The sequence below is a fragment of the Paramormyrops kingsleyae genome, chromosome 14 (genome assembly GCF_048594095.1).
Source record: "Paramormyrops kingsleyae isolate MSU_618 chromosome 14, PKINGS_0.4, whole genome shotgun sequence".
In the NCBI taxonomy this organism is placed as follows: Eukaryota; Metazoa; Chordata; class Actinopteri; order Osteoglossiformes; family Mormyridae; genus Paramormyrops; species Paramormyrops kingsleyae.
This window is the reverse complement of record NC_132810.1, coordinates 9263372-9282980: the sequence shown is the minus strand read 5'-3', so window position 1 is coordinate 9282980 and position 19609 is coordinate 9263372. Positions and strand designations below refer to the sequence as shown.

The following is a 19609-nucleotide window of genomic DNA, read 5'->3' as shown; positions in this document are numbered from 1 at the left end:
TGGGCTGTGGACCCCGTTTGGGATCCAGACCTCCTGTCATCCCTACGGCGCCTGGTGCTGGCGGAAGGCGCTGGACACTGCATTGTGAGCGGCTGTGATCGCGGTGGCATTGAGCCCCCAGTCAGGAGCTGGGCTTTAATATGCCCAGTAATTTATGATAATCAGATTTCCGTAATCTGGGTGGTGGGTGGTGGTGGTGGGGGGGGGGAGTTTGTCCTGTCCAATGTCCTTCCTTTCCTCCATAACCTTCCCTGCCAGGCTTCTAATGTGCTTCTCATCTGAAAGCTGAAAGCACGTCCTGCTCATATATGCAGCTCTGTTTAAATGCTCCTCTCTCAGGCCTACAGGCTTCTGGTAGCTGCAACAGGCTGCAGCTGTTTATCCTCCCCCCCCCCACCCCACCACTGGCCCCATGCTGTTCCTTTAAATGTTTTTAATAGCCTCATATCTGCTGTGGCCCCCTTTCATGACGACGGCGGGCTGCTGCCTCTCCCCCCCCCCCCCCCCCAGACGCTGTATGATCACTGAACGCGTGTTCCGCCCTCTGAGGATGACGACGCCCGTCAGGCGAGTCCCGACTGCGGCCGCATAGCTGCGCAGTGGGCTGCGATTTGCGGCTGCACGTTTCCAGCCGCAGCAATGCGGGCATCTAATTTAATACCCCCGCCATTATTTCCCTAAAAGCTGCGGTATGAATGGGGGGCTTCTGTGCTGCTGTAGGAATCATGCTCAGAATCTGTCTGCATACCTGGGTGTGGTAAACTGGTAAACACTGCCTGGGGGTGGGAGTTTGACTGTCATAATAAGAATCCCCCCCCCCCACACACACACACACACACACACATGCGTTGACTTATGTCGCATTTCTTTTATGTATGTATGATCTACAGCAGAATTTCCCAACCTAGTCCTTAGGGAGCCCCAGACAGTTCACATTTTTGCTCCTTCCCAGCTCCCAGCGCACATGTACCAAATATTCAGTGTTCTTGATAGTTTGAATGTTTGGTTCTGGTGTGTTGGGAGCTGGGAGGGAGCAAAAATGTGGACCGTCTGGGGGCCACCAAGGACCGGGTTGGGAAACACTGATTTAGAGGATGGCAAGGCAGGCATGAGCTGTGGGTTTGAACCAAATGTCCCCACAACGTGATGAATACTCATTTTACCCATTTTATTGCAATCAAAAAACTAAAAATGCAAAAACTCTTGTATTTTGTTTGGTTACTTATGGCTAGGGCTGGTTGTCTTAGTTAGCATTAGCATTTTTCCCATAGAAATTAATAAGCAGACTCCACAAAAATATGATTACAGGTCTGCGTGTGTGTGCCTATGCACTCTGGTTCCATGATTGTGAGTGACCCGAGGAGGACCAGTGACACCAAGATTCTGCCCAGGCTGATAATAGCTTATGTAGCAATGATCCTGCCTGGATGCGCTTCATGCTGCTGATCTCTTTCCCTTGTCTGCTGCCATAGGGTCAGCTGAGCAGTAAACACCCCTCCGGCAGCCATGGCCCAAGGGCGTTTAGAAAATGCCCGTCTGTAATTCCCCTGAGGCTGGTCCGATCACAGACCTGGAGTATACCGGTCCAGAGCAGTTACTGTAGGTTGAACAAATGAGGGACAAAGAACCGTTTGTTTGCGACGCCGACCGCAGCAGATGCCCGAAGGTGTTGACCGCTTGCTTTCTCTCCATTGTAGCTGGTCCCAGCTCTTGTTTCCAGTCCAGGGGCCCATTTTTGTGAAATACAACATGTCTGTCTTCACTTAACCTGTAATAGAGTTGGTGTGGAGTGGTTCAGCCTCCGCTACAATGCGCCAAACGCTTGGAAAGGGTGATGGAATATCCTCTGGCCTGGGTCTCTCGCCATCCAGCTCCCCAGCGCCTGCATTTAGCACATCCTGCAGCCCCATGGAAGCCGAGTGGTGGGGAGCAGTGCTGGGGTGACCTTGTCTTCAGCCTATACTCCGTGCGGCAGAACATGACATTCGTCATGAAGACAATGCACAAAAAAAATGGGATAGTCCAGCTTATTCCTCATTACCCCCTCTTGTGATAACCATATGGACTGCCCCAGCCAATGAGCATGCATCTGCTAGAGTCACTCTGTGAGGGGAATCGGTCCCTCTGCTTTGCGTGTATCCAGCTGGTCCCTGGATATCTCTAAGGAAGGACCTGAAACCTGAAAATCAAATAGAAATAGATCTTTCTCTCCTCTTTTATTTTAAATGAGATAAATATTTTGACGTTTACCAGCAACCCGAACATTGACGTGTTTAACTCTTTGTTGATTTATACTGCAGGTCATTTTCAGTGAGTTAGCGTAAATCAGACTAATGAGGGGAAAGCCACTAATTTCGGGAAAATGTACATCCTTTCTGGGAACTTACCACTGCTGAGCTGGCCTACAGGGGCACCCGCCCTTTGGATGGGCTCCCACGTCTGTCATGGGGGGACAGTGACGTCACGGCGAGCGACGTTCGCGTTGGGATGCTTCTAAATCAAATTGGCAGCAATGAGAAGGACGCCTTGTTGCAAATGAGTCAGGCGGATAAGTAAATCAAGGGCCGACATTTTCCGCACAACACATAACCGCGGATGGAAACGGGACACTTGTTTAAGGTGCCCGAGGAAACCAGCTTTGTCATCCGCCTGCCGATAACAGCCTTCTGGAGCCCTGTGTTAATAGGTAACATAATTCTTGTACATTAAATGTTTGCCGTGAGGGATTGAAAGTGAAGGAGCCCCCATGACTTAAGCAGTTTGTTGTACTACTGATGCTGGCATTTTTGTAAAGGAAAAGATGAGAGGAAGGTCAGGGGGGGGCAATTAAAAGCTGAGCACCTTATCAGAAGGCTTTATGCTAATTAGTTGCAGCTGTGTTGGTCACGCCATGGAGGATGGAGAGTCGTTACGTTTGGTAGAACAGGCCTGGGGGCGTTGTTTACGCTTGTTCTAGCAAATTCTTGGGCACAGATGAGTCCAATCTATAATGGCCCGACTCAGGCCCAGTTTTATCACCTAGACAAGGGGAAGTGGTGGGTAGACCCCCTCCCCCGCTGCATTCAGAAGCAGTGTCGCTATGGGTGCGCTGTCCCCCCTGTCTCCTAAGACTGCCTTCAAAGCCAGGCTCTCATTCTGTCACTGCTGGCCTTCATTAAGACTGCATAAGATATACCAGGATCCAACCAAACAGTTAAGTACTCTGACTATGACTCTTTAGACTCACCTGGTTGGTTGAGACAAAATCTTGGACTGGATTTTATACTTTCTAGACTTGAACTATGCACTTATGCCAAAATCCCCAAAAATCTGGGAATCGTTCCCCCAGATAAAGACATCTTTTTTGTGGTAAGAGAGTAAACAAGGGCTCTTCAAATCTAGCCCACGATTATCAATGGAGACCTTGCTTTCAGTTCTCCTAGGCAGTTGGTTTAATAATTACTGATTCTGATTTGAAACTCTTTGACCGCATCCATGTGCTCCTTTATGCTAAGACGCCTCTGTGACCTCACCACGCTGCCGAGACCAGAAAGGGGGCAGAATTACTCTTCCTGAATGAAATCAGCCTTTGTTTTAGGCTAGAAGACGGTGACTTCAGGTCTTGACGTCATTTGCTGCCCTTGGCCCCCAATTCCTACACGGCTGCCAGAAGACGCCCACATCGTAGGTACCACTCCGAGAATGGCGTGTGCCCCGGCTTGATGCTGCCCAATCCTCGTGGATTGGGCAGCTTCCGCGTGTCACGTGTGACGCTCTCCAGTGCGGCCAGTGCCGACGTGCCGCCGTCAGCCCACGCCAAGACTCTCCTGGGCCGCGCCCATCTCTTTGAAAGTTTCCCTTCCTAATTCCTCAATATAAACACATCAAGGCCATTAAAGAAAGAATTGATCGTAGCACTAAAATAATAGTGCACTAAGGTGATGCCAGCGCTTAATGACATTTTTCAAACTGTTTGCCAGTGATTCTTGTGTGAGCCAAGGCGTTCCGTAATTATGAAGTGTTGCTGGACATTTTACTGATTTTTTTAAACAGTATTGTTCCAGTTTTCCACTTCAATCCAGGAACTGAAAGCTGGCTTTGTAATCTCACAATTACATACAGTACATGCCTCTCTACCTTATTGTCATTTCCAGTCTCTGTGTTCAAAGAATCTAATAATTATTTATCCCACTCCAATAAAACTCAAAAACAAATGACACCTGATAAACTAAGGACCTCATATCTCTGTGAGGACATTTTCCCACAATCGGTCCTTAAAACAATTATACACAAACACAGCTATTGAACATTGCAGGTACTTTTACGTTTGTCGCCACAGCACCAGGCCCAGAACCTGATTGTAGTTTCGCATATGGGCTGTGGTGCTGCCAACAGCTTCCTTTGGGTTCCCCATGTGCCTCATCCCAACAGGGACTGGCGTAATCACCTGCATCATCGCACTATCCCCCAGAATGTGCCCCCTACCCCCCCAGAGGGGCAATGCCAGAAGGAGACAGTCAATGGCATCCGGCACCAGTGGGAGGGCTTGGTTATGCATGAAGTGTGAGCCGAGTGACTGGGGTCTCATGGGATCCGGGGCTGGAAGCTCCACCTCATACGCTGAAGTCGTGTCATTGTGGCACATTGAGGGTCCAGGGCTTTTGCTCTGGGCACCGTGGGAGAACCGCAGCACCAGTGGATGGAGTAGTCAAGGGATATGGATTTAATAGTGCCACAGATGAGATGTACAGTAAAGATTAACACAGTGTATCTGCAGACAGTTTAGCAGAGGACATTCACATGAATGGTTCACTTGCTCATACATACGGGAAAGTCCCTCAAATCTGGGGATGACTCATTAAGTCAACTTTTTCTTTGCCACGTCATTCCGTTCATTCCCTACTAATATTTGTTTTACGTACGCCCAGTTTTTAACAGTCTGAGGTGAAGCACTGTATTAGTCTCGGTGCTAATATTATTCCACAGATTTTTATGTTTTTTTTATATATATATATTCAACGGAGCCCCTGAGTCTGATTTTAATTATGAGTTCCACAATAATGACATAAAATCTGGGCTGTGTAGCTGAATGGGAAATCCGAATATGCTCTACTTCACACTGTAACGAAATGTCACTTGGCCAAAGATCACGTATCCCTTTGATTGATTTGTTTCAGCCATATTTTTTGGTCCAAACTGCTGTTCTACTACTATGCACAATATATGCATTATATTATATTATATGAGAAGAGGAGACTTAGGAACACTGCTCCAAGCAGCAAATGTCAAGACCATCACATTACTTCCCGTGGAACATCCTCTGCAGTCGTTTCCAGCAGAATTCTTAAAATTCCGGAATCGGGGTGCAGAATAATTTGTTGCGATGAGGGTGCTGCATTGTTAGTGTAGCAATACTGTTTGGGTTTCTAATGGGTACACTTGAACTCTGACCCTGCGGCCGCACTCTCAGAGAGGCCAGGCATTCAGTCATTGTACCTCAGACCAAATGATTGCAAATTGCTTTCTTCTGGGAGGTTCCTTTGGACCTTTGTTCTCCAGATGAAATTTATTAAAAGGCGTCGGATCGGACAAAATGGGGGCTAGACAATGTGGCTTAGGGGCGACACAGAGACCGTTTTGCTGAAGGATTTTGAGATAGTTTGAGGGGTGGAGCCTTGGCCGGCTCCTTTTGGCAGGAATGCTCACACAAAGGGAATTTAGGGACATGGTGAATAGATTCCCCGGAGAAAAGAGTTCTGAAAATGGCGTTTAGATTGTCTCCTGTCTTTTGGGGTAACAGAGAGAAGCTGGTGCCTTTTTCTTTTACCCCCAACTATTTAGTGATGATTCATTAACAATCTGCTCAGAGTCTATGTGACACGACTCCGCCGGGGAAGGAGAAAAGAGGTCAGGGCCCCATTGGCTGAGGACTGGGACGAGACCAGGGGACACTGACAATGCAGCCACATATAAAACAAACAGACCTATTTGGAGGCACCGTGCCGACATCCCATAATGATCCCCGTTTAAAAAAACTGTTCGGTTGAGTGGTGGTGTCATGGTCTTTGTGCTTCTGAGACACGCCGTCGGCTGGGATAGCTCTTTTTATAAGATCACGGAGATGAATTCTCACGACTGTCATTTACTTATACGCAGAAGCTAAACTGTTTGGCCGGCGTCTGCTTTCCCATAATGGGCTGGTAAGGAGTGTGGCTTCGACGGGCAAGGCTCCATTTCCTGAGGATCCTTTGTGTTGAGGGACCCCAGCCACATCCAGAAGCATCTTCCCAATATTCGTCCCTGAATTGCTCCAGATGCTGCAGACTCAGTCTTATTGGGACACGTTAAGCAAGTGGGATTTTCGGATGCGATTTTTTTTTTTTGGCCGGGCTCATGGGGAGCATCTGGCCTTAGGCGGGACAGGAGTCGGATTTGCAGTCTGCGCGTGGGCCAGACCGGAACGTGGCGACCTCCGAGGAAGGGGGTTAGTGCTCAGGGGAGATGGACAGAGCGCAGACGGAGCCAGAGCAGAATCATAAAAACCACTGCTTCTGTGTTAATCTGGGGTCAGAGGAAGACCCCTAATTAATACAGTGGAGCACCAGACCAGTTTGGGCTGCAAATGGAAGAAGGTGGAAGAAGCAGTGAGAGGCCACTTCTTCACTGAGCTGTTACAAGAGCGTCCAACTGGGCCAGATCAGATTAGGGAGGCCAAGGCTGTCTGGACTGGGAAAAGCACACTGTCCTCTGTCATTGGCTTGATAGACTTTTTAATTCCCATAGGAAACCCCCCCCCCCCCACTTGTTATTCTCAAGCATTAAGAATGGGAGATCATGTGATAGAGGAGTTGTCCCCTCCATTGGTCAGTGTTGAACTGCACAGCCATGTAGATGCAGGGTGATTAAACAATGTGAAATGTCGACTTTCTTCACAGAGTTCAGTCCCTTCAGAAAGAGAATGGAAATATTCCTCTCGAGGAGTTAACAACTTATGATAAAACTGAATGCAAAATTACAGTGGGCTTTACTCCAACTATCCCTTTAACTAATTTGTGTCAATTAAGGATGAATGGACAGTGGCTCCAGAAGGCTGTCAGACAATTATTTTAAGAAATACCTTTACCCATGGTATAGCAGAACCATACACATGCATGAACTAGACTCGAGTTGTTCAGAAAATCTTTTCGGTTTAATCTTAAAACCAAAACACCGCCGACTGAGCATCCTCTGATTCCCTTCCTGAAATCCCATCCACATCATGTCTTACAGTTACCTTGGAATGCTGATATGTGTGCCCATTTTAACAGTTTATACTAACAACACATTTTCTTTTCATTTTAAGGTCATTGTTTGTCTAACGGATTGGTCCATTTCAGTAACCAACAAGCAATCCGCACGCTACCATTTCTCTGAGAAGGAGTCATTTGCAATATAAAAATGGATTGCAATATGTATTTCTGTGAAGGTATGTACAGTTTGTGTACTAGAAACCAGCTTGATCTTTCTGAAGACTGAGATATTCAAGGGAATGATGGAAATTGTAGCATTATAGATGTTTTGTTCAAATTTGCTTGTTACTATGAAACCAAAATAACATGATCATCGCACAGTCATTTCTTTTCTGTGCCAGATTGTGAGACCGCTGTGTGGGTGGCTGAAGATGCTCCAGTTTGTAGGTTTACGTCTTTTTTCCCATTTGGTACTAGACCCTGTCAATCATTTACACCTGCTTGTAGGCAATCTTCATTACGAGCCCTGTTCAACACCCCCCCCCCCCCCACCCCCAAGGAGTCTCCCTGTAAAGATACCCAAAGGCAAAATATTAAAGCTTTGAACTTTTGTAAAGTGAATTTTAATGTCCCACATGACCTTGGCTGGGATAAGCGTGTGGAACATAGCTAGCCCAGCGTATAAGTGACTTGGGCTTTTTCTCATGTCTAAGAGTAGAATTCTACATGAGGGGATTGAGGATGTACAGCAGGTGATGAGTGACACTGCTGTGGATTCTTTTTGCCACTCGTATTGGACTGAGGGCTGTTCTCTGGTATGTCCCCCTCACGCTGTTGGGAGTCTGGACAGAGTCGGAGTGTCTTTGCTGCAGCAGGTCTGCCATGCTTAGAGGGGTCTGTTACTTTACAGATGTATCACTGGATTGTGGAACAGGAAGCCGGGATAGATTCTTGGCATAGCGGTTTAGGTACTGTTGTTTGTTGCTGCTGCAGTTTATTCTGATATTTTCAAACTTTTGTATGTGTGTGTTGGGGGAGGGGGGTGTAACTGATCCTGTTCAGCGGTTATTTTAGGCTTGGTTTTAAAAAAAAAAAACTGCATTGCGCATCTGCCTCTTCGTTTGTGTTTAGTGCGTACGGCAAATGGAAACTTAAAACAGAAATTAACGCGGGACTTTCGCATTCCTCTGTTCCAATGCCAGTTTATGGTTAAAAACATCACTGGAGTCTCAAATTCCTACAACTTATGTGGCAACCATGTGCATTGGATTTTTTTGGGGGGGGGGGTGGTGTGGGGGAATTAGGTCAAACGTTTATAAAACAGCGCCACTATAACCAAATCTCGTTTTACCAATGCTTTTCATTTTTTTCCTTTTAGGAACTGCCCATTAATTTTGCAGTTATGAATGAACTCATCTTGCCTGAATGCTTCATCTTATGCATGCGTATCACTGTCCTCAGAGCGCTTGCGGGCGTTGACTGCAGTAACAATGCAAAATATGCGTAAAAAATGCCTCGCTTATTCTAAAAGAGTGATAATTTGCTTTCATCGCCGCGCTGCTTTTCTTGGCCAGACTTTTCCCTTTTCCCTTTGGGCGACTGTAAAAATCTCATACAACAGTGACGCGCGAGGGTTAAATAGTTATTTCATTTCACTAATTTGGAAACTATTATGTATGTTGACGCTTAAATTACAGAGCGACACTAGCTCACTAATTGTTTTATTTTAGGTTATTATCGTAACGGAAATAGTAATTTGGTATAACTTTAATTTGCCAAACACAGCTTTTATTGGTTTGCGTGTATGTTAAACATTGTATTACATGTGACGTTTATATAGCGACATGGATGTGTTTTATTTTTCTCAACGACAAATACGATGCCACAGGATGGTTTAAAAACCGTGCCGTTCCCTCAGAGCGTGTGGGCCAGCGGCTCGGGCTTCGGGGGGCTGAGCGTCTTTTAAGGACGTGTGTGTGTGTGTGTGTGTGTGGGGGGGGGAGTTTCCAAAAATGAAACCCATGCAAAGCCCCCAAAAATGTCCCGGTGACTTCAGATCGGAGGAGGTGGTCAGATCTGCGGGAGCACGATTCAAACTGGGGAACTTTCGCTTCGACTTATAGTTGCGCTTCAAGTCTTGGGATCGGATGCACTTATTTAAAATTCTGAAAAAAAGAAACTGGAGAAAAGAGCGTGCAATGCAACTAGTGGATAACTAAGCTCCATCAGTGAAAGACTTTGCAGACTCCATACAGACGACAGACATTTTTTTTCATTTCGTGATAACATTTTATTTAAATTCGCACGCGCTGACGATACAGCCTTTCGGCAGGCGCGCTGCAGGAGACTCTTACCTGTGCATTATGAAAACCAGGAATCAAAGAAATCTGCGTTATTGCGTGCATATAAACTTCTATTAACAGCTTTCTTTTTCCTCTCCCGACTGAGCGAACATCCCAGAGAGTCAGTGAATGTGGATGATCTTAGTTTAGAAGTGGATTTTGTGAAATAAATTGATTTTAGTAACACGGGACGAACTATTTTGCTGGCTGTTTTGGCTGAGTTGGGAAAAATGAACCGACTGTGGGTTTTAGCCTTTATTGCTTCAGCATTTTTGCAAATACAGACGTCTGACAGTCAAAGGGAGCCGACAGGTGACCGGCAAGAGGACACGGGAGCGCGGGTTTTGCGAGACCGACCTGGATTCCACAATAACGGCAGGGCGCAAACCAAAGGGGGCTCCTGGCCACCAGATGAAAGCCCACACAGGACGCAGGGCGGTGACCTGCGATCGGGACCGGGGAGCCCCCAAAATAGCGCAGCGGTGAGACAGGGACACAGACCTGCCGTTATGGGTGACAGCGCCGCGGCGACCCGTGAGACTGACGCCCCCGTATCCCGCTCTGTCCCGAAACCGCGGACAGCGAGTGTTTCATCTCGGCAGGGATCGCGGATCGCTGCCAGGCAGAGCCCCGCGGAAGTCGGAGACGGCGCCCCCCCTCCGAGGCGCCTTACTGGGTAAGATGCCACATCAAATGACGACCATAGATAAGCAGCATCATCTCCTCTTCAGTAATGATCGTGACATCGAGCACGCTGCATGTTCATTGAGGCGCATACACAGCGTCTTGGCACGGTACATGCTTCAGTTTTGTATCAGTTCCTGGGTATAATTTCAGTTTATGTAGTGGTAACTTGGTCAGCGTGAGCTGCAATTTGAGGCATCCGCATGTTGTGGACTATTTCTGCAAAGCAACGCTGTCACTCTTCAGTTATGCTTTCACTTGTCAACTACAGGACGATCAACTAGCAAATTAATTGACATTCTTCGCCACCGGTGTCGAATGATTCTGATCATCCACAACTGGCCGTTTCTCCGGTGTCAGTCTTGGATTAATGCACATGTAAATAGGCTACTGTACTGTAATTTTGAATATGAAAATGAACATACATGTGACTTACATTGCTACGTACCGTAACGCGTCTCAGGAATTGTCTCGGATAGATGTCTTCGGACAGTTTGGTATTGTTTTTTCAGACATCACTCGTTCAGCTGGGAAACAGTGAAAGCCCTGATAAATTCAGATTAGTGTTTTTGGCAAGGCTTTCTGCCTTGTTGTTTGGATAAACTGTAAGACTAAATAGTGTTCTTGCAAATGACATACAGGTTTCCGATGCTCCGTGTCATACCCAATTACGGTACTAAAGGTGTTTATGGCCTCAATTTTCTTCTATTAATAAAATTTAATAATGCATTAAGATCACTTTTTCCACCCTGTCGTGTTATAAGACACATAAACGGTGTGTAATGATTGATATTAATCCCGTGTATGTTTCTAATTAGGAAATCAGTTTTGAAAGTAAAAAGTTATGATGAATCAGATCGGTTTGTTTAGCCCGACGTGTTTCATCCGTTCTTTGGAAAAGCTGTTAATGGGCAATTTCTACACAGTGCTGGGAAGCATCAATGAATTTCCTTATGAAATCTGGAATCCTTTTTAGGGGGAGAGAGGCATGGATATTTGGCTCAGCGCATAGCAGAGTGCCTTGGCTGGTTATATCCAAGGCTGCAGCGGTGTCCCACACTTTTGCTGAACAGCTCTAAAAGCACGCTTTGGGATCGCACCCCCCTGGCCCTCTGTCAGACTGAACACTTGCCTGTGCCACACTCCTGTCTCCCCACTCGACCCCTCCGCCCTCTCCCAACACCCCCATCTGCCCCATCTGCGGCTGGGTTGCCTGCTGGCTTGCGGACTGACGAAACGCACCCATCACGTAGTAATTGGGAGAATTTTTCCGGTCTGCGTTGGTTACAAAGACAGTTCCTTTCCCCACCCACCGGATCGAAGGATGTTTAACTGCTGTTTCAGCTCAGTATTCAGGGCAGCTTGTAAATGTGCTGCACCTACCCAGAGTTGAATGCTGGGGGGTGGGAGGCTAGTGGTGGAAATGTTGTCGTATGTCTCTTGCGGAACAGATGCGTTCGAATGTGTCGCCCATCTAGACGCGTCATAACCTGAGAGCCGCGGTCTCAGACGCATCAAAAGCGAGCGCAGGTTTCGCTGCGTTTCCAAAAAGCTACGGTGAGTTGCATTGCCGCTCCACTTCTCAACTCCTGCCGTGGGTCTGCCACCCCCCCACCCCCCCCACTTGGCTCCGACCACCGACCGCACTCTCGACGGCCGCCTGCGACATTTCGCATGGCCCTCTGTGCGGGCCGGGGGCACGGACGTGTGCACGTCGCTCCCAGCCGCTTCTGGGAGTGGGTGGGTGGCTTTGTGGAGGTGTGCTGGTCCTGTGCCCAGGCATATAACTGGCCGCCGGGAAATCCCTAATCCGTTACCGCTCCCGTAACCGAGGGTACCAGAAGCTTACGGGAATGGTGTTTCGCAACGAGCTCAGTGAGATACTGTGACATTTTTGTAAGTCTAGTGTTTAGTCTCTCTCTGACTCATTACCTTTATGTGAAACATCTGCTGCTGGGGGGGTGACCTTCAGTACCAGTGGCAATTTTTCTCCAGCCTGTTCCTTATACTCCTCTAAGTCTCTAAGGGATTGGAGAGCATGCCCCATGCTGACCTGCTTGCTGTACTCTGATTGGCTGCAATTGAGGTGCAATTGCTGAATCAGCATGAGTGGCTGGTGGGTGTGGCCTGTCATGGGGACCTGGCAGTGTTCAGTGTTGCTCATATGACTCTGTGACTTTCCTGTTCAATCTGGAGCTTGGTGTGGCATTTTGGCCGCCATTGGGTTGCTTTCCTGTAGCTGCCCTGCTTTGCCCGTTTGTTTCCATTCACTCCAGTTTAACTGGTGAAGCTGGCAATGGCTGTTTGATTCCTGCACCCGCTGTGTTTCACGACTGTAGTATATATGCTGATGGATGATAAATGCTGATCTCAGCGGACGGTCAGTATGGACCATCTGTAAACTGTTGAGACCCCTTACCTAATGGAAGCCCGTTGTTGTTCATTGCCAAACACCAATTTGAGACAAATATAACAAAAAGGTTTTTTTGGGGAGAGGGGGGCGGTTGAAACTTGTAAATGGGGGCGGAAAGGCATCTTTTTTTCACACAAAAACATCTGTTTTACAGAGTGACTTTAATTGCTTTCCTGTCAACCGTAGAGAACTTGGAAGCATATTACGTACAGTAAACAGAGACAATTAGCTTTGTTGGACTGCAACTTTTAATTTGGAAGGTAGTGGGGGCTGTTCCTTACCTTGATTGTAATAAGTGGCCTGCAAGTCTTTGAAAATGTGGCTCATTTCCTTGCTGTTGAGGCTCGATATTTCTTGTGTCATGGACGGTTAAGCCCTTCGCCGCTTAACCCTGACCTTGCCGTAGCTTAATCGTCATTTATCGGTTAGTTTAGCTAGCGGTTAGCTCGGAGATATCTGTGCAAGCTTCTGTCGGTCTCGTAAATGGAAGCCATTTTGCAAGATTATGTCACAGAGCTGCACAAGGAAACTGTATATGTTTGGATGACAGGGATCACTGGATCCCACTGTTACGCTTCCCGAAAGTGCAGTGGGAATGGCAGACACGGGAATGCTCTGCCCCATTTTTCTTATGATTATTACCGTATATATTGGCCGACGGCTTGAAACAGGGTATGAAATAGCCATTGACATGGTAACGTTAGTAGAGTGCGAACATGTAGCCAAAATGTTTTTTTTAATCCCTTTTAACGTGTTTCTGCACCGTCCATCTGCTATGGATATAGTTTCGGTTTTCCCTTGATCATTTAAATCGGTGGCCCGTTTTGTCGTGATTCGAAAACGTTACCATCTGCTGGGAATCCTGGAGCAGCGGCTCGCACCAAAAGCCGGCTTTTTGCGCAGCCCGTGACGTTGGGTTCTTTGGGCACTGTGTTCCGTGGATGCTATAGGGCTGATACATTTCTTTTAGTGGGGGTGTGTGTGTGTGTGGGGGGGGGGGGTTATACCACCACAGAATGGCCTGTTCTGTTTGCCGGGTTTATTTTACGAGGTGGCTGCGATGTTCTAAAGATGCACGCTGATTGTTTTTAACGTGTTTATTTGTATTCAGAAGGTATGAACACAGGCCATAAAGATCCAACAGGGGTCTGTTTAAGTGTATTCAACTTTTTCAGAGAAGGCATCAAGCTTTCGACGGTCCTTGCAAGGCTGATGTCGACTGATACCATGGGAAGGCGAGTTAGTCACTAAAGCCTATTATGGAGGGGTTGCTCACTTTTTAGTTTGGTAAGTTTATGGACTCCTGTGGTTCACAGCCACCTTTGAGGCAACCCATGAGAGATGTAATCCAGAAATGGTTGAAAGAAAGCAGTCCAATGTCCACTGAGCACTCCACGGGCATGTTCATCTCCCTGGACTTCTGAGCACATCCTCTCGATATAGACGGCATCGGAGGGCTTCAGTGCATCAAACTATGTGAGGAATTCAGCATTACAGCCTGAGATCTGTCGTCTTTTGGTATTGTTTGGCTTGAGCTGTGGGCTGCTTTTGTGGTCCGTACCCCTCCCTTTGTCCCAGAGAGACTTCTGAGTGCTACGTCAGCTTCACAATAGCCTCCGTGTGTCAGTCTTGCTGTCACAGATAGGGTTACATCCTCAGTGGAAAACTGTAATGCGGTCAAACAGAATTATGATAGTTTCTGTAAGGTATACCCTTGCTGGGCTCTAAGGCTTCAGAATCACTGGACACAAATGGCTGACCTCATTCGCCGCTGTTGATCCTCAGATGTATATGTTCAGGAGTCTCTGTACTTGTTTAATAGATACTCCTCTTTCTCTTTAGAGCCAACGTTTGTGGAGGACAGCACTGCTGCTCAGGCTGGGCCGTGGCTCCAGGGACAAATCGCTGCATAAAGCGTAAGTATTCCTGCACACTCACCACCGGAATCCATTCGACTTTAGAGCTATGTGCTTTGACTCGTCTTTAGCTCACCTTTGACTCCTCCCCCAAATGCATACTCTCTGGCCTTCTTTGTCTCACTCTGTCTTTCCTCCTCCTTCGAGCAAGTGGCGTTAATAATGGACTTTACCCTATGAAGACCAGAGCTGAGCTTCCAAGATCTATAAGTGAATATGAGCTTGTTGGGGAACAACTGCAAATGTTCACACATTGTTTAAATGTTAACGTTTCATTCGTTCTTGAGATCTGACCCCTTTTAGCTAGCTAAAAGTACAGGTGCCATTACCATTGAAGCATGGCTTAATGCAGGACAACTCTCTCCAAATTTCCTTCTAAAATAAATATGACTCAATTTGGACCTTTCTTAGAAGCTATGGTGAGTGTCAAGGCAGACAACTGTTTATGTGTCAATTATACCGACTAACTCTTTATCTTCAACTTCACAGCACTGTCATTGATTGCATGTGGCCTTTTCCATTTTGAATGGCTCCACTTTGGACAAAATCGGCCAATTAGCATGGCTAAAGAGTACAAGCTTACCCAGAGAACATAAAAGATGGACGAGGAACCTGAAAAGAACCTAGTATGAGATTGTAAAATGTTTGCTCCATGGTGTCAAGAGTCCAAACAAAAGCATATAGAAGACAAGTGTATGACGAATATTTCCACCATACCCCGTCTTTGTGTGGTTGAGTGAAAGGTTGCCGATTCAGGGAGATTTTTTTTTCATTATAACATTTCACCTGAACTGCCCCTGTAAAACCAGAGGCTCTGTAAGCGTGTTTAGTATGTGATGATTGTGTTTCATGTGCAGATACACAAGTTGACAATGACGCAGTGCCTGTGACTGTTTTTCCTCAAAATGTGGGCCAACTGCACGTTTCCAGCCAATTTGTCATGATTTTGTTTTCTTATACGTTTCTTTGAGAACCTTCTAGAAGCCTCTGTAGATTCTTGTTACATTTGTAATGAGCTTCACTTCTGGAGACATCTGCGGCTGTTAATTAACATCCGCGCCGTTTCCCCAGGAGCGGTAATGAAGCAAAAGCCCAACAGTGTTTTTATTAATGGGAAAGTCGAAGTCTGTCTGTTGACATGGCGGAACTGTAAAAACACGGGCCTAGCGGACGAGCTGTGCCGTGGCTCCCGGCACCAATGTGGGCCGCCCGCCGAGCTTTACAGAAGCACGTAGGCGGCGCTCTGTGATACTTTTCTTTCCCGGGAGGGGAAAGATGGATGAAGTTCTGCCTTTGCCATTCATCTGACCCGAGGAGTGAGCAACGCTTTAAACATCACCTGGTTCCCTTCTGTGTTCTGAGGACGCGTCAAAGATCTCGACTGACTGGGAGCAACCCCCTATGGCCCCTGGAAGGCAAAAAGTTCTATCACGGGCTTTTTGTTTACTCTGTTCATACTCCCATCTGCACCAATCCCCTCTGTCAAGAATGTCTGGGCAAGATGCTAGCCTATAGCATTGTCTTAACAATAATAATAATAATACAAAAATGTAATACATTGTGCAGGTATTTGGAGCAATAAGAGTGCCTGTTTTTTTGTAAAGCCGTTTGAAGTTAATTTTATGGTGTGGAGGTTCAAGAACAATAGGTGAATGTGGGAAAGGCCAAACCCAGGAGAGGAGGAGGTGCCACCAAGGTGTAGCTGAAGCGAGAGAGAGAAACCGGTGTGGAAAAAGAGGGAAAAAATGAGTTGGCAAGATGGAGGGAGGGGAAAAAAACACATCGCTTTCTGCCGTTTCTGTCTTCCGCTGGGGGCGGGGGGGGGGGGAACGGCGGCTTCTGTCTGGAATCTCTAAAAATTGCCGGGTAAATGGGTTTGTTATTCCCGTTTCAGAAAGTGACTAATTACGAGGCAGTAAGGAAGCAGAGCAGCAGTCCTGCCTAACGACGCTGCCCGTAACTCGCCATAACGACGAGGAAATATAGCGACGGCTATTTTGAAATGTCACCAGCTGGTTAAGACTGCGGGGTTTTCTGAGAACGAGCACCAGCAGGCGAGAGTCTCTCTCTCACACCACGCTCAGTCTGATGTCCTCTCACTCTGGCACTCCCCCCCCCCTGACTCTCACTCCTTCACACACTCACTTCCTCTCAGCCTCACACCTCTCTCACACTCTGCACTCTCACTCTCTCTCCACTGCCAGACAGGCAGAATATTTGGCAGTTGTACCCATAATGAAGGGAGAAAATACCAATCTGGGTTTCTTGTTGATTTACGGTCAAGATTCCTAAAAAGCCCACTAAATCCAGAGGCTGCCTATTGGGGGACTGGGTGGGGGTGGGCTGCAGTTGGGGGGGGGGATCTATTCTGTTCTTCACTGTCCTCTCTATGCATTCATTCTAACTCCAGCTTTTTGTGAGTTGGCAGAGTCTTTGCTCATGTTTCAGGCAGATGGATTAGAGACGGGCATTGCTGGGCACTGTCACTCACTGCGTGCAGTAAATCATGCCGTCGGTCCACGGGCCTTAATGGCGGCTCTGATGGCTCCATTTATTCCCGGCGGCCGCCAAGGCATGCAGCACGTCGGGCGAGGTGTGAGTAAAAAAAATTCTGGGGGTGAATGGGCGACGTAATTCACCATCACGTTTAACCACGAGCGAGAACTGCAGTGCCTTTTCCTGGAACAGTCTAGTTGTTTCTACGTGAACTTTATTTAAAGCTTTTCTACAGTGCAGTGTCTTCCACTGGAGGCTTAGCCTGAGTACTTGTCAGAGCTTCAACCTGACTGGATTTGGCCTGGAATTAATATCGCTGCAAAAAATCCTTCCATCCTGCTGTGCTTCTGGCCAGTTACAGGAAATAAGCAAAAAAAGGTCTGTGATGTGCATTTTTTAAATTTAAGACCTTTCCTAAAAGTTTGAGAGATTTCTTTCTGTGTTGAGGCACCATCATTTGTTTCATATGGAAATTACGGGGTCGGCCAATAACCGTCTTTTTTGGTCAAACTGGTATCTTTACGTTTTTTACGAGCACAGGCACATACACAGAATTCAGGTCTGTGTTGTAGCGCGAGGGAGCCAGTTGTCTGAAGGGGTTGGTCCCTGTAGAAACACATCCCACGTTGAAGAAAAAGAAAAATGCCCCCCCACCCCAATATTACAAACATCTTATTACTGTAGGCCAGTGTTTCTCAATTTGGTCCTTGGGGACCCACAGCTGGTCCACGTTTATTGCTCCCAACTGCCAGGAGTTGGGAAGGAGCAAAAATGTAGACTGGTAGGGAGCTTGGAGGGAGCAAAACCGGGGCCAGCTGTGTCCCCAAGGACCGGATTGGGAAACACTGCTGTAGGCCATTGACTCTCCTCATTGGCTGCTACATTCCTTAGACATGGTTCGTTAGAGACTTAATAAAAGTAATGACTAGGCTCACATCTCCAAGCCATAGAAGCTGCTTCTCCTATCCTGTTGCACCTGGGACAAGGTCTGACCCAACCCAGTCCTGTGCGTCTGGCTTATTGACACGCCGACTGCATTATAAACTCTGGAGTGGTGTCGGATTCTCTGAAATCACACATACAAAACTGCATTTTAGCAGTGTTTCTTTTCAATTTTCTTAGAGCCCCCATCCTTCATTTACTCTTTCTTAAAATCTTGGCCCCCACCCAGGTGTGACCTCGCAATGGGCAGAACAATCGCTACCCCACGACCTGGACAGATTGGGGATCCCTTGTACTGGGACATCTGGCATGGCAGGGTACGCGTGCTTGGTCCACAGGCAGTTCTTTGGGCACCTTGAATGAGCAGCTCAGGTCCAGTAACAGGAAAAGCTGCAGGTGAAAGAAACAGTAGAGAAGTAAAGGAAACAAGATAAAAAAGAAAGATAATTTTGAAGAGAAATATAAAGAAGTCATGGGAGTTTGAGCCACTGGCTGATATGAAAACTGGCAGAAAATGTTTTGCCTCGTTGGGATATTTGGTGTCCTGAGGTGCACTGATTTGATGCCCCCCCCCCTCCCCCCTCCCCCCCCCCCACCGTGGATCATGCAGTAGTTGGGCGGGTTCCCGGCTCTGCAAGCGTACCGATACAGCTTGTTTGATGTCTGTCCAGTGAGCTCAAAAAGTCATTTCTGAAAAGATCGATTTTGAAACAGACTGGGTTTGCTGGAGCGGGAGAGCCAGGCGTATAGGCAGAGATCAAAGGTCTGCTTAGCGACAGGGTGCGGCTGTCAGCGGGGAAGAGGCGCTGGCGTGTTTGGAAGAGAGTCCCTGACCCTTCAGCCACCTGGGGCTGGGCGGGGGGTGGCGGGGGGGGGGGTGAGAAGCGGAGCAGGGAGATTGTCCAGATCCATTGTGGGTTTTCCTCCCTCTTCGATGTCCGTCGGAGACCTTGTGTGAAACGGAGTGTGTAATTCCAGCAGAAAGTATTCTGAGAGGCTTAGGACAAAGGCTCGTTGATTCCTCCCCCGATGAGCTATGTGAAGAATAGTACATTTATTCAAAGGTTATAGTGTGATTATTACTCTTCAATTGGGGCAACCATTAGCTCACGCATTTTCCTTTAGGGTAGGAAAACCCCTGTAATCTCCCTGAGTAATTGAAATGCCATCATCCGTGAAGATGAAAAGATGCAATGCGAGAGAGTATTAGTTATGGCTGAGTAAGACGATTCCGTAAGATGGTCAGATAGTGCCGCGTTATGGTTCCGATATGCAGGTAGCTATTATGCTGGGGCTGCACCCCAAGTTCACAAAAGGGGCCTCGTCGCCCCTCATAAGTAACGACGGTGGAATTCCTGCTTTTCTCAAAGTGATGGTTAGCAGACGGCTCTCCGCTCGCCTGGTAGGTCCGTACCAGACATGTGTTCGTGCCTGTTAGTATGCCAACAACCTTACGTTCAGGGGAGAAGGGAGGAATCTGATGAAATCGGGTGGTCCTTCTCACAGAGAAGGGTGGGGGGGGGGGGGGGGTGCCTGGCTGGATACTGAGTAAACATTTATACAGCAGGGTTGGGAGAACCAGACTCTTGTTGTTTTGATTATGAGCAG

General features: G+C 47.4%; 1 protein-coding gene across 2 annotated transcripts in view; it reads left to right on the top strand.

Annotated features, from left to right (window-relative positions):
- Window positions 1-9248: 9248 nt before the first annotated feature.
- The window catches only part of LOC111852403 (latent-transforming growth factor beta-binding protein 2), a 93520-nt gene continuing 83159 nt past the window's right edge, over window positions 9249-19609 (top strand). For both annotated transcript variants that reach the window (XM_072699248.1, XM_072699247.1), the window contains exons 1-2: window positions 9249-10226; window positions 14490-14563. In XM_072699248.1, coding sequence (XP_072555349.1) covers window positions 9781-10226; window positions 14490-14563 — 520 coding nt within the window. In that variant the 5' untranslated portion in view covers window positions 9249-9780. The remainder of the gene's footprint in view (window positions 10227-14489; window positions 14564-19609) is intronic.